At 42.8% G+C, this 14,045-nt stretch overlaps 1 protein-coding gene across 1 annotated transcript in view; it reads right to left on the reverse strand.

Annotated features, from left to right (window-relative positions):
* Positions 1 to 16: 16 nt before the first annotated feature.
* The window catches only part of LOC127617925 (ADP-ribosyl cyclase/cyclic ADP-ribose hydrolase 1-like), a 35,306-nt gene continuing 21,277 nt past the window's right edge, over positions 17 to 14,045 (reverse strand). The window contains exons 6-10 of the mRNA XM_052090099.1: positions 10,963 to 11,049; positions 10,082 to 10,177; positions 974 to 9,438; positions 511 to 715; positions 17 to 421 (exon numbers count right to left, since the gene is read on the reverse strand). Coding sequence (XP_051946059.1) covers positions 9,381 to 9,438; positions 10,082 to 10,177; positions 10,963 to 11,049 — 241 coding nt within the window. The 3' untranslated portion in view covers positions 17 to 421; positions 511 to 715; positions 974 to 9,380. The remainder of the gene's footprint in view (positions 422 to 510; positions 716 to 973; positions 9,439 to 10,081; positions 10,178 to 10,962; positions 11,050 to 14,045) is intronic.

The following is a 14,045-nucleotide window of genomic DNA, read 5'->3' on the forward strand; positions in this document are numbered from 1 at the left end:
TTCTATTATTTCTTTGTTTATTCATCTGCAATTGAGCTTACAAAATCAGTTTGTCACAAATCTCTGTACAAATATATACATATGCCTAGTTTGACATATCCCCCCACATATATTTATCTTGCATGTCTTTCTGTAATACTGATCAGGTAGAACAGTACCTCCTGAAACACACTATGGTCATTGTTAACCACTGTTCCAAAAAGAAGAGACATGTCTGGAAACCTCTCTCCAAACAGCTGCTCAGCACGACATCGGTCTTGCTCTGACAAAAACGGGTCAGAGACAAAGACAGATACCCAAGTCAGGGAGGACCCCATCTCCTGCTCATACATGTGTGCTGCCTCTGCAGCATTGGGCAGCAGGACTGTGGGGATTCTTGCTGGACAACTACCAGCTGCAAGATGGTTTGGTATCCCTCTGCCTAAAATGGGTAAAGAATGGTTTTAATTTTGGACAACATTTTGTCAGTTGTGTTAAAGGTCCATACATACAAATACTGTCATATCTTACCTGGTATTCTATGGGCATTCCAGGACTGCACAACTTTGCCAAGTCCAATCTGACTCACTTGACATGCCAGGTTAGAGACACAAAATTTGGTTACATTATCCTTCATGTCGAGTAACTATTGATCCAGCAGGTGAACCAGGGCCCGTTTTAAGGGCTAATTCACCCGATTATTGACCTCTGGCCAAATTCTTTCCACACGAAGGTTCTGTTTAAACACAAGAAAAAATTTAAACTGATTGAAACACTTCAGATCAGAAAACTTTTCAACCCCAAACCAGGAAAAGTTGGTTTGGTGTGTAAAATACAGGTAGAAGCAGACAGCAATGATTTGTTAAATGTCCTTTTATCTTGGATTTCGTTGCAGACAGTATAAAGTCAAGATATTTCAGCTTCAATTGATGTGTAAATATCCATACATTTTTGCGATTCAATCTTTGAATGTAATCAGTAGGACAAAATTCACCCTTGAAGAAGTTGTCTGTACATAAGTTAGCCTGTTGACGTTATGTCTGTTTTGAGACAGCTTTTCTTGCATGTACAGGGTCAAGTAAAACTCCCTGCCATGATCCCACATGCCGTTGTTGGCAACTGCTGTCCTGTAATAGAAAAAAAATGTGTAGATTATATGGATACTAGTGCTGCACGATTAATCATATCGCAATCTCGATGTCAGCCTGTGCGATTATATGACGGCAAATGCTGCGATTATATTAAATAAATAAGTGGATGTGGGGATGTGACAGCCCATTCTCTCTGAGAGCTGCTTGCCCATTTTCTACACCGCTTATAAAAAGATGACCAGTTAGTCTCAGTTTACAGAGTGGCATGTGTGGTCATGTGAGTTTCCGGTGTTCAGCGAGGAAATCAAGTGAAGATGAATGCTGAGCAGACCGACACTGAACTGGTGGCCAGAAAAAATAACACAAACACATATCACAGTACAAATAAAGTATTTCTTTATTTCATCAATAATTTAAGTTAACATAATATGGGAGCGTGACATGTAAATAAGCTCAAACTCCAAAACTGCATTCTCTGTGCGGTCAGAGCTGCTTCAACCAGTCGCGGAAGAGACCCAATCTGAGCGGGAGTCGTGACCGGGAGATTTAAAGTTCCGCCGGCTGATGCGCACTCTTAACACGGAGACGCTCGTCTCTCACCCCCGCTGTCTGCAGCTCGAGTGTCTGATAGAAACACAGACACATTACCGGTCAAAACTTTTGAAACACTTGACTGAAATGTTTCTCATGATCTTAAAAATCTTTTGATCTGAAGGCGTATGCTTAAATGTTTGAAATTAGTTTTGTAGACAAAAATATAATTGTGCCACCATATTAATTTATTTCATTATAAAACTAAAATTCTATTTAAAAAATGGATGACTTGGACCAAATAATAAAGAAAAGCAGCCAATAAGTGCCCAGTATAGATGGGAACTCCTTCAATTCTGTTTAAAAAGCATCCCAGGGTGATACCTCAAGAAGTTGCTTGAGAAAATGTCAAGAGTACATGTCTGCAAATTCTAGGCAAAGGGTGACTACTGTGAAGATGCTAAAGATACAACATAATTCCCATTGTTTCATATCTGTTATTCCATAGTTTTGATGACTTTATTATTAATCTAAAATGTGAAGAAAAAAAATATAATAAAGAATGAGTAAGTGTTTCAAAACCTTTGACCGGTAGTGTATATGCAATGTTTTAGCTGCCTTTCCACTGCATGGATGCAAGCTGCACTTGACATCCTTCTCCGTCTCCAGCTCCACCACTTGGATGGCAGCTTTGCATAGTTTTCTCTACATCTGTATTATTGCTCTGTGCTCTAAGACTATAATTGAATTGGCCATTTGAAATTCCTATCTTCAACATGTTTGTGATGAGCAGGTGGGTGTGGCCAGGCCGTGATGGTGCACAGCCAGCACTAAACATCTGATCAGCAGGAGAGTGAGATAAAGGCCAGCTGGAGATGCCAGTTTGAGGGAGAGTGACTCACATGGCTGCACTGCATGTGTGTGTTTATGTTTGTTTTATGTTGAGTTTACATTAAACTTTATGTTGACTATTCAACATAACTGTTGTCCTGACTTAAACTCTGATAAGTGCAGTCCCTGTATTATGATGGGGTCTAAATTCTGACTGAAGTGAGGAGATAATGTTAAGAAGAGGTTCTGAGATTATAGGAAACGTCATGGTTACTGTTGTAACCTCCATTCCCCGATGGAAGGAACGAGACGTTGTGTTGATTGTAGTGACACAAGGGGTCTCGTCTGAGAGACTTGCGTACCTCTGAACTTGAGAAAAGGCCAATGTCAATTTGGAAGACAGAATTTGCATGTCCAGGGACATACGGGTATAAAGGGGAGTGGGCGAGTGTCTGTCAGACAGGTTTTCACTGAAGAGCCGAGAGTAAGGTTATGGCACATTACAGTGGTAGGGAGAGTGACGTGACAAGAGGAACACAACGTCTCGTTCCTTCCATCGGGTAATGGAGGTTACAACAGTAACCTTGATGTTCCCCTTCTGTCACTCACTCAACGTTGTGTCGATTGTAGTGACATAAGGGGCCCCACTTCAAAACGCCATGCACTAACCCGTGTTATGTGACTGCTGAGCCAGGTGCAAGCAAGCTGTTGCGTGCTAGAAACTGGATCGGCTGCACGTAACCCTCCCAAATGCCCCTAATAAAAGGTGTCATATACCGCTCTTAGTTTCCCAGTACCTGTACAGGAACAGGCGACATGACTTGTATAGGAACCAGCCGGCCTTTTTTCTCTCTATGTTTCTCGTCAAAAACGCAGCATCTTAATGCTACAGATGCATCGGGGAAGGCGTCCTTTCCCATTCCTATTCTTTCTATTATTCTTGACTATTGAGAGCATCCTGAGCAGCTGCATCACAGCCTGGTTTGGGACTTGCACCGTTTCGGACCGCAAAGCCCTGCAGAGGATAGTGGGGACAGCTGAGAAGATCATCGGGGTCTCTCTTCCATTCATCAAAGACATTTACACAAAACACTGCATCCGCAAAGCAACCAGCAATGTGAACGACCCCACACACCCCTCACACAAACTCTTCACCCTCCTGCCGTCTGGCAAGGCGACTGGGGAAAGCGAGGACTGCCCGAGGGAGATGCGGGTCCTACCAGCAGGGGGCCTGTGGAGCCCAAGCCCAACACGGAGCACTTGACTCGTGGTGGGTCTGGCGGCGAATTCCTCTGCTGAATCTGCGGCCAGAGAGCTAGGGAGCAAGAGCATCCAGGAAGCGAGAGCCTGGTTGTGATAGGCTAGGGAAATAGCATCAACAACCCAATGAGCTAACCTCTGTTTGGAGAAGGCGTTCCCTTTCCGCCGTCCGCCAAAGCAGACAAAGAGCTTCTCAGAGCATCTAAAGCCCTGCATGCAGTCCATGTAGATATGCAAAGCACGTACCAGACACAGCAACGAAGAGGCTGGGTCTGCCTCCTACCGAGGCAGCGCTTGCAGATTCACCTGGTCCCTGAAGGGGGTCATAGGAACCTTGGGCACGTAGACCGGTTGCGGTCTTAGGATGACGTGAGCATCTGCCAGACCAAACTCCAGGCAAGTGTCGCTGACAGAGAACGCTTGCAGGTCCCCAACCCTCTTGATGGAAGCAAGCATGATCAGGAGGGCTGTCTTCAAGGAGATGGCTTTGAGCTCGACTGAATCAAGCGGCTAGAAAGGGGGCTCTGAAGGCTGACTGGAGATCCCAGGAGGGGAACAGTCTTGGCCAGGCGCCTCTAAGGAACTTGATAATCAAGTTGTGCTTACAAAGAGACTTACCGTCTACTGCGTTGTGGTGGGCTGCGATAGACATACACCTTCAAGGTGAAGGGGGACAGCCTCCCCTCCAAACTCTCCTACAGGAATGAAAGCACTGACCGAACTGCGCATCTCTGCGGGTCTTCAGATCTGGAAGAACACCAATTTGTGAACAAAGCTGCCTGGTAGAGGGAGCTCTGGCTTGGTTGATCGTGTCTACGACTGCAGGTGTTAGACCACTTAAGTCTTCTGCGTCCCGTCCAGGGGCCAGATGTGGAGATTCCAGAGGTCTGGCAGCGGGTGCCAGAGGGTGCTCCGTCCCTGAGAAAGAAGGTCCTTCCTCAGGGGAATTTGCCAGGGAGGTGCTGTCGCGAGGAGTGTTAGATCCGAGAGCCAGGTCCGGGTGGGCCAATAAGGAGTCACCAAGGTGACCTGTTCCTTGTCCACCCTGACCTTGCACAGCACCAGTGCAAGAGGGATCACTGGGGGAAATGCGTCTGTGCCAAGAGGGGCCTCCATTAGGGAGTACCAGAGCGGGCAGTGGGAGTTATCTTGGGAGGCAAAGAGATCTATCTGATCTATCCTCCCGAAGTGGTCCCAAATCAGCTGGACCACCTGGGGGTGGAGCCTCCACTCTCCGCTGAGTGAGACCTGTCACAGCAGCGTGTCCACATCGTGTTTGGTCACCCGGGATGTGAGCAGCGACCTGAGTCGTGGCTGACTCCAAAGGAGGAGATGGCGGGCGAGTTGTGATATGTGATGGGAGCGTACGCCGCCTTGAAGATTTTTGTATCCTACCGTGGTGGTGCTGTCTGAATGGATCAAGACGTGCTTGCCCCAAATCAGCGGGAGAAACCTCCGCAGGGCAAGGAGTACAGCCAACAACTCGAGGCACTCTATGTGCCAATGCTTGCGGGGCCCCGTCCAGGAGCCAGCAGCTGCGTGCCCATAGCACACGGCCCAGCTCAGCCCAGCCCAGTTGAGAGGCATCTGTGGTGACCATGACACATCTGGACACCTGCTGAAAACAGAGGTCTGTCCAAGGGTTGAAAGTGTGACGGCAAGAAGGGGTGATAAACACACAGTATGTGCCGTGGCGCCAGGCCCATCTCGGGACTCGAGTCTGAAGGCAGAGCCGTAGTGGTCTCATATGCATCAACCTGAGCGGTGTGACCGCAGCTGAGGATACCATATGCCCCAGGAGCCTCTGGAACCGTTTGAGAGGAACCGCTGTGCCTGGCTTGAAGAAAGTGAGGCACGTGAGCACTGAGCACTGGGAGTCTGTGTAAAGTCCGGTTGAGGACTTGCAGTCCAAGATTGGCAGAAACCCACTGCCTTTTTTTTGGTATGATGAAGTAAGGACTTTAGAAACCCTTCTTCATCTCGGCTGGAGGGACAGGCTCTATCGCGTCCTTGAGTAGCAGAGTGGCAATCTCTGCTCGTAAAGTGCTGGTGTTTTCGCCACGTATTGGGGTTGAGCGAATAACGCTGAAACGAGTCCAGAGCCTGGTGAATTGAATCGTGTAGCCGAGTCGGATGGTCCTGGCCAGCCATCGCTATGAGCTGGGAAGCGCAAGCCATGCATCTAAGCTCTGTGTGAGGGGCACTAACAGGACGATCGTTTTGGACGTACCGGGTGGGGCCTCGCGCCGGGGGGAGCAGGTAATAGTGCGTCGGGAGGCAAAAGTGCATCCCGAGGCTTGGGTGCTGAGAAAAACTCAAAGCACTTACCTTGCTCCGTGCACCCGGCAGGGGCGGGTTATAGACAGAGGAGGCGGTCCTGTAGGGACGTCTTTGAGACTCGTCAGCCCTGGCCTGCCGGGGCTGGGCAGTCGTGGGTCCGGAAGCGAGGTGGCCGAGTCCGGGGAGCCTGGACTGCAAAGTTTTGGTGGCGGGGTGCCGTGAGAAAGGCGCCCACCGGTCTGATGACCCAGGAAGTGAGGAAATTGCTCTTTATTGCTAATTTGGGTACCGCAGCCCGCTGGAATGCGCCGTCAGATCCAACAGAAAGCTCTCTTACAGAGGTGGGTGAAGCAGTCATGACACACAGCTCGCTGGAGGCGGGACATGCAAATTCTGTCTGCCAATTTGACATTGGCCTTTTCTCAAGTTCAGAGGTACGCGAGACCCCTTGTGTCACTACAATCGACACAACGTTGAGTGAGTGACAGAAGGGGAAAACCTTTTTCCGGAGCTTAATAGGTATGGGGTCAAACATACATGTTGTTGCTTTTGATGCTTTAATACAGTTGAAGTCAGAAGTTTACATACACTTAATTTTTAACCAGTCCACAGATTTTATATTAGCAAATTATAGTTTTGGCAAGTCTTCAGTACATCTACTTTGTGCATTTTTTTCAACAATTGTTTACAGACAGTTTAATTGACTTTATCAAAATTCTAGTGGGTCAGAAGATTACACACACTAAGTTATCTGTACCTTTAAGCAGCTTGGAAAATTCCAGAAAAGGAGAATGCCTTTAGGCAATTAGCCAATTAGCTTCTGAATGTACCTGTGAATTTATTTTAAGGCCTACCTTCAAACTCAGTGCTTATTTGCTTGACATCATGGGAAAATCAAAAGAAATCAGCAAAGACCTCAGATAAACAAAATTCTGGACCTCCACAAGTCTGATTCATCCTTGGGAGCAATTTCCAAACACCTAAAGGTACCATCTTCATCTGTACAAACAATAGTACGCAAGTATAAACACCATGGGACCAAGCAGCCATCACACCACTCAGGAAGGAAATGCATTCTGTCTCCTAGAGATGAATGTAATTTGGTGCAAAAAGTGCAAATCAATCCCAGAACAACAGCAAAGGACATAGTGAAGACAAGTATCTATATCCACAGAAAAACGAGTCCTATATCGACATAACCTGAAAGGCTGCTCAGCAAGGAAGAAGTCACTGCTCCAAAACAGCCATAAAAAGCCAGACTACAGTTTGCAAGTGCACATGGGGACAAATATCTTACTATTTGGAGAAATGTCTTCTGGTCTGATGAAATAAAAATGTAACTGTTTGGACATATTTACCATCATTATGTTTGGAGGAAAAAGGGTGAGTCTTGCAAGCAAAAGAACACCATCCCAACTGTGAAGCATGGGGGTGCTTTGCTGCAGTAGGGACTGGTGCACTTCGCAAAATAGATGGCATCATGAGGAAGGAAAAGTATTTGGATAAATTGAAGCAAAATCTCAAGACATTAGCCAGGAAGTTACAGCTTGGTTGCAAATGGATCTTCCAAATGGACAATGACCCCAAGCATACCTCCAAAGTTGTGGCAAAATGGATTAAGGATAACAAAGTTCTTTGTATTGGTGTGGCTATCACTAAGCCCTAACCTCAATCCGATAAATAGTGAAAAACTGTGTTTAAATGTACAGTACAGTGCAAATGTTTTCGGCACTTGTGAAAAATGTTTCATAGTGAGGATGTCTTCAAAAATAATGACATTTATCACTTAATGTCATACAAAGTCCAGTAAACATAAAAAATATCAATCAATATTCGGTGTGACCACCTTTGCCTTTGCAATAGCACAAATTCTCGTAGATACACCTGGACACAGTTTTTCTTGGTTGTTGGCAGATAGGATGTTCCAAGCTTCTTGGAGAATTCACCACAGTTCTTCTATCTATTTAGTCTCAATTGCTTCTGTCTCTTTATGTAATCTCCAACTGACACGATGTTCAGTGGGGGGGCTTTGTAGATGCCATGACATCTGTAATGTACATACACCCAAAGTAATGTTTGGGAGTCTAACATTTATATTTCCTATTGACACACTAAAGCTGAAGATATAAATAAATATCTTAAGACAAATGCTTTTGTGAAACATCTTATGTGCACAAGACTTTTGCACAGTATTGTATTTGACTAAGGTGTATGTTCTGACTTCAACTATACAATTTGCAAGCTTTTCCTGACCTATAACTGCGAATGACTGAAGTTGCACGCTGGGAAGACTATGAGACTGTGGCAAGGAGGAGGGCCGGGCCGGGCCGTGATGACGCATGTCCGGCACCTAATCAGGCTAATCAAGTCAACAAGAGGGATAAAGAAGAGAGAGAGCTACAGGCAGCTGCCCTGTATGTGTTTATGTTTTTTCCAGTTCTTGCCTCCTCCTTTCCCTTTTACCCTTACATTGGTGCCGATGCTCGGGAAGGAGGAGATATTGCCACAGTAGAGACTTTATGTGTTTATTTATTTATATCAGACGATGTCACATCAAGCACTATCACTTCAAAAGACTACAAAACTTGTATCCTGATCTCTCAGTAAACAAAACATAACTATAAATTGAAGCTTCACCTCTTCTTTGACCCTTCAGGCGAGGCTCAAGTTTATAACAATGACCTGGGGGAGAAGACTCATTTTCACTAATATATTAATCTGGTTTAAGCCAGGTTTTAGTTAGAAAAATGTTTTAATGTGAAAATGTTGTGTATTGTCTAAGTGCTTGTTTTTTAAACAAAATTTCACAGTATACCTCAAGCTTAGCACAACATACAATAAATGAACATTAGACATTTTCATGTACATAACAGTCCCATTAAGAAAAAAAAAAAAAAGAGTATATAAAAGGGTTACCATTCATGACTGGGTACAACATGAACAATGACCACTGGGAAAGAAAATCCCATAAACATAAACAGTTTAATAATCCAGACAGCCAGAGAACAAAAACATTATGAAATGCATCATATAAAAGAAAAGTTACAGTTTGGCATGAATGGTACCCCATAAAAATGCAAGTTTGTCATGGCTGATAATGTTATGTTGTGATTTTAGATGTGTTATTTTGACATGTGAAATGGTTAATGGCAAAATAAATTTTAAAAAGGAAGAGAAAATAGAAACATTAAATTCAAATCTAGTTGGAATTAAATGGTACTGGAAATGTGTTATTTTGCATTGTGTTGGAGAATTCTTAAAGCACATGATCCTGTTTGTATTGTACATTAGTTACCCACAGATATCATTTTAATTTTGGGAATAGACCTCCTAGATGTAAGGTTATCCTCCTCTGTTTATTGGTTGAGTTCCTCTAAGATCCATCATTCCCATGACGACTGAATGAGTTTACCAGCAGTCACTACAAGGAATCTCCAGGTCATCAATGCAGTTCTTGACTTTTGCACTGAGGACATACAGTAAGAGACCATGACATTTTCAAACACACACATACAAATACACTGATATAAGGGATACTTTGATTGGTCACTCAGGTCTTGACTGAATGGACTGATCTAATTGGGTATGCACATACCATTTACACTTATGTGTTACATTAATGCATCTCCATCTACTATACCCACACTATGTGCAAATACTGCAGAGTTCCCTTCCGTGTTCATAATAAAGCCAGGCAACATCATTTTACTGTACAAACAGGAGGTGGATAAAATCGCTTTGACGATTGTGGTACTAAATATAACAGCTGTTATGTGCCACAGTTTCTTTGTCATCAATTTGAGTTCATAAAACCAAATAATCAAATGGGAGAGAACAGAGTCAGCACTGGAGAATAAGGACTTTTACTGGACGTTCAGCATCATGTGATTCCGAATGTTCAGTTTCATTTGTGTCAGTTTGCACATTCACTTGATAAAAAGACACACACGTTTTCCGGTGGGCTATATACATTGTTCCGTTTGGAAAAAACAAGTGCATTGACACTCTGCCTAGTCAAGTCTCGCAACTGAAAACACCTCAGTGATCGGCTTGCTATCTGTTTTAAATAAGCCTTGAGAGGGCATTTACAAGGATCACTGTTTACTTACTGAGGAATGACTCTGCATGTATAAGTAACTGCACGTAGAGGACCAGAACTGAGTAGCGTTTGAAGATCCATCAATGACTTATTAGAACATGTCATCCTGCGAGTAGAAATATAAAACTTTTCATTAATTACACAATTAACATTTATGGATGCACTTACATGCTTCTATTATATTCTGTTTTGTGCTACCAAATGGCTTCCAGCAAAACGCACAAGCACACAAGATAAACAGTAATTTAATGTTAAGAGTTGCATTTTGAGGATGTTAAAATTCTTCCTTGTATCCTGACTTAAAACGCAGACACAACTATAAGTAAGTCACGTAATTTGAATTGATTCCCATGAAAAGTGTCAAAATTACGTCACTATTGTAAGACCACTGCACCCTAAGTGCAAGCAATATAAATGAAGTCAGCCATTCATAAGAAGTTTGTAGCTAGTGTAAATGGACTGTATGTATGGCCGCCAATTTGTCTACTTGCAGCTGAATGTACACATTTTCTATGACTGATTCAGGCTGAAATAACTGGACTAAATTAAGACTTAAAAAGTAACTGCAAGCACAGTTTGCAACAAACATGAAAAAAAAGAGTAAAGATGAAGTAAATCATCAAGATGCAGCATTTGAGCAGCACTGAAAATGGATAGCAACTGATCAAACACAAAGCACAAACATATATTAGACTATGGAATAGCTGGTTTCATAAAATTAGGAAATTAATGATTTTTTTATTTTATTAACATAAAATTGCACATTTAAATGAAAAGCAGACAAAACTGAAGCCTGTTAAACTGTTTGGTAATGCTAATGGTGCAGAAATGATACACTTCAGCTCTTACAATTCAAAATGTAATGATTTATCATTGAAAATGGTTACGTACATGTCAGTTTCCTTGGTGACAAGAAGAACCCTGAGGCTGTCCATTGTGGCAGGGTTAAAGTTCTGCATTTCAACACTTGCAAATATACTAGAGAAAAGATAAATAAACACACACACACATATATATATATATATATATACTGTATATATATAAGGAATAATTGACAACGGACCGTTAAATTATTGAAAAATAATGCATTATTCTTGTCCTTTATTCTTCAAAAATTCAATGGGCCAGAGTCAATTATTCTGCTAATACCATGGTTACTTCACCTTAAGATGATGTTCAGGGTTTTAGCACAAAACATTTTCATCCCTAAAATCCTCTTGTTAATGGAACTACTTTCTTCCTTCATGGATTCAGCGTCTTGCTTTGATACAGTCCGAGCCTTCGTTGCTAGTTCGAAAACGTCACTTTAGAACTACTAACGGAGGCTTGCGAGGCTTGCACTGCTTTACTGGACAGGGTTCATAAAGGAGTAAAAAGGTAGTGCATTTCTGCATGTTTGTGTGCATTTGAGATCATCGAATTGTGTGCATCAACAGAGAGAAACTCAGTAACTGAGAGAGATCACGTGTGGGATTACATGTTGCAGCTCTTGTCAGAAGTAACATCACATCAGATTGCAAGATGTAAGTTTAAGCAAGTCTTAGCAGCAGCGAGTGACACCATATTTGTATACAGCTTTGTGTGCGCGCGTATGTATCAGTGGTGTGTGCATGTGTGTTCCCAAATATCTTCCCATAATAGGGTGGACATGTTATGATTGAGCACATATGACTAACACCACCAAATAAAGGAAAACATAAATTAAACAATAGAGTTATAAACTTCAAATAACTCAAAGTAATTTTGCAGAATGGCTGTTGTACACTTCCAGTGTGTGTGATGTCATTTCCATTTTCATCTTCAATGAAAGGTCATAGTATCATGACATTAAATCAAGGGACACACAAAAAACCTCCATTAACAGTGTTAAAATTTCACATTTACCACAAATGAAGTTAGTGAGAGAATGTAACACTAAACTGTTAATTGTATGTTGGGGAAAAAATTAAAATCCAATGATTTAGCATTTATTTTTGTCAAAGATGTTTGACGTGCAGTTTTTGGGACATGAGGAAGAGACACAGTGTAATAGAAAAGGATTTCAATTATTTAAAATGTAACTTTTAAGCCCAAAGAAATGTGTAACATTATAAAAAGCCTTTATTCTTTTTAATAACCCTTTTAAAATTGTAATTGGGTGAAATTATACAATATAAATACAACACACACTTGTAATGGGGACTTGACACAGTAAATGACACAGAATTGTAGGAATGACCCATATTTACAGGTGTTCCTGTGCTTTACATTGAATAACAGAGCGGATAGACATGAAAACCCATTCAGTGTGAACATCCCCTACTAAACTTAAAATTAAAAATGCTTTAATACAATTACCAGAAAAAGAGAGAAAGGGAGAGAAAAGGCTTAACATGAAAATAGTGTATTTCTTATTGGATTAGTGTAATTGTTTTGGCAGTAAATAATGTTTATCATAAGGGAAACATAAGAAAATCATGTTAAGTGTTTTAACTAAACCTATACTGCTGTGCCTTTATTTTGAATTAATGCAGTAATTCAGTTTATCTTACCTCTCTCTCTTTCATCCAGAACGAGCTCTGACATATGCAACAAAATGTCATGAATAGGTGCGTTTACTGGTGTTTTAAATTAGGAAACAATAACACGCTATATGATTTTGACAAAATGATCTTGCTTCTGACAGAAAACACAACAGAAGAAGTCCACTAATCTTTCCCCCAGCCGTTTCTGTCAAGTGTAGCATCCGCGTAAAGCAGCATCCGATACCTCACACAACTCACGTGAAAGGTGTGTGTGTTTCAGGTCCATTTCGCTTGATTTGTGTTTGGGTGTTTGATGCTAAAATACTGGACAAATGGCATCGGTATGGATTTCATACAGAACACAATTTTGTCCCTTAATTACAGGAAAATTCCTTATTTTACAGGAAGTTTGGCATATTTTGTTAATTTTTTTTTACCTGATACTGTTTCAGTGAGAGGGTGACTCTTTCTCCACTCACTGTCATAAATTCCCTCAGTCGATGATGGCAGTGTCAACAGTAGTTAGGGGCAAGGAAAGGTAGAATTCAAGTGATAATGCACCAATTACAACAAAGAATCTATAGTTTCACAAAACAGCATTCAATACTGTTAAAGGGAAACGTCTAGGTTACGGATGTGAACTCCATTCCCTGATGTTGTGTCAAAGAAGCGACACTAGTGGTCTCTCTTGAGCGCCGAATATGCCTCTGATCTATGAAAAAAGGCCAATGGGAATTAGGCAGACAGTATTTGCATACCCCGCCCCCGGACATGCGGATATAAAAGCAGGCAAATACGGCGAGTTCATTCAGGAATTTTCTGAAGAGCCGGAATGGTCCAGCCACTACAGTGGCTCGGCTCAGCTACGTGGCCGGGAGGACACAACGTCTCGTTCCCTCCATAAGCCTAAACGGCGCAAACAAGCGTGCTGGGGAATGGGAGGTCCGTGGGGATTTACCCGGTGGAGGTGGTCCCATTGGGGTCCCCAAATCACCCCCAGTGCTAGACACACTGGCCTCATACCCGCAGGTAGAAGGACCGAGGCGGGGAGCCGCTGGGGTGGCGTGCTTTCTTACGACAGCGAGCTGCAACCGCAACGTTGCCATGGTCATGTCCTCGCAATGAGGACATGATGCATCCACGAAGGATGTCTCCGCGTGGGCAGTGCCCAGGCAACAAAGACAGCAATCGTGGCCGTCTGAAGGCGAGAGATAATGATCGCACATAGGAATAACACACAACCAGAAGGGCATCTTTAAAAAGACGCGTCTTGTAAAAGACGTTCCGTTGTGTGGCACTTTAGAATATACTCTTTTAGTTTGTTCTGCCGAAGTGCCCAGCAGTAATCTCTGCAGTGCACCAGTGCGGAGAGGGGGAGAAGCCGCTGTAATGCGCTGTCAGAATCCAGCAGAGGTGAATGGAAGCCGTGGGAATTCAGCTTGATTATTTCTCAACGAAATAGCGACCGCT

The sequence above is a fragment of the Xyrauchen texanus genome, chromosome 24, assembly GCF_025860055.1.
Source record: "Xyrauchen texanus isolate HMW12.3.18 chromosome 24, RBS_HiC_50CHRs, whole genome shotgun sequence".
NCBI lineage: Eukaryota > Metazoa > Chordata > Actinopteri > Cypriniformes > Catostomidae > Xyrauchen > Xyrauchen texanus.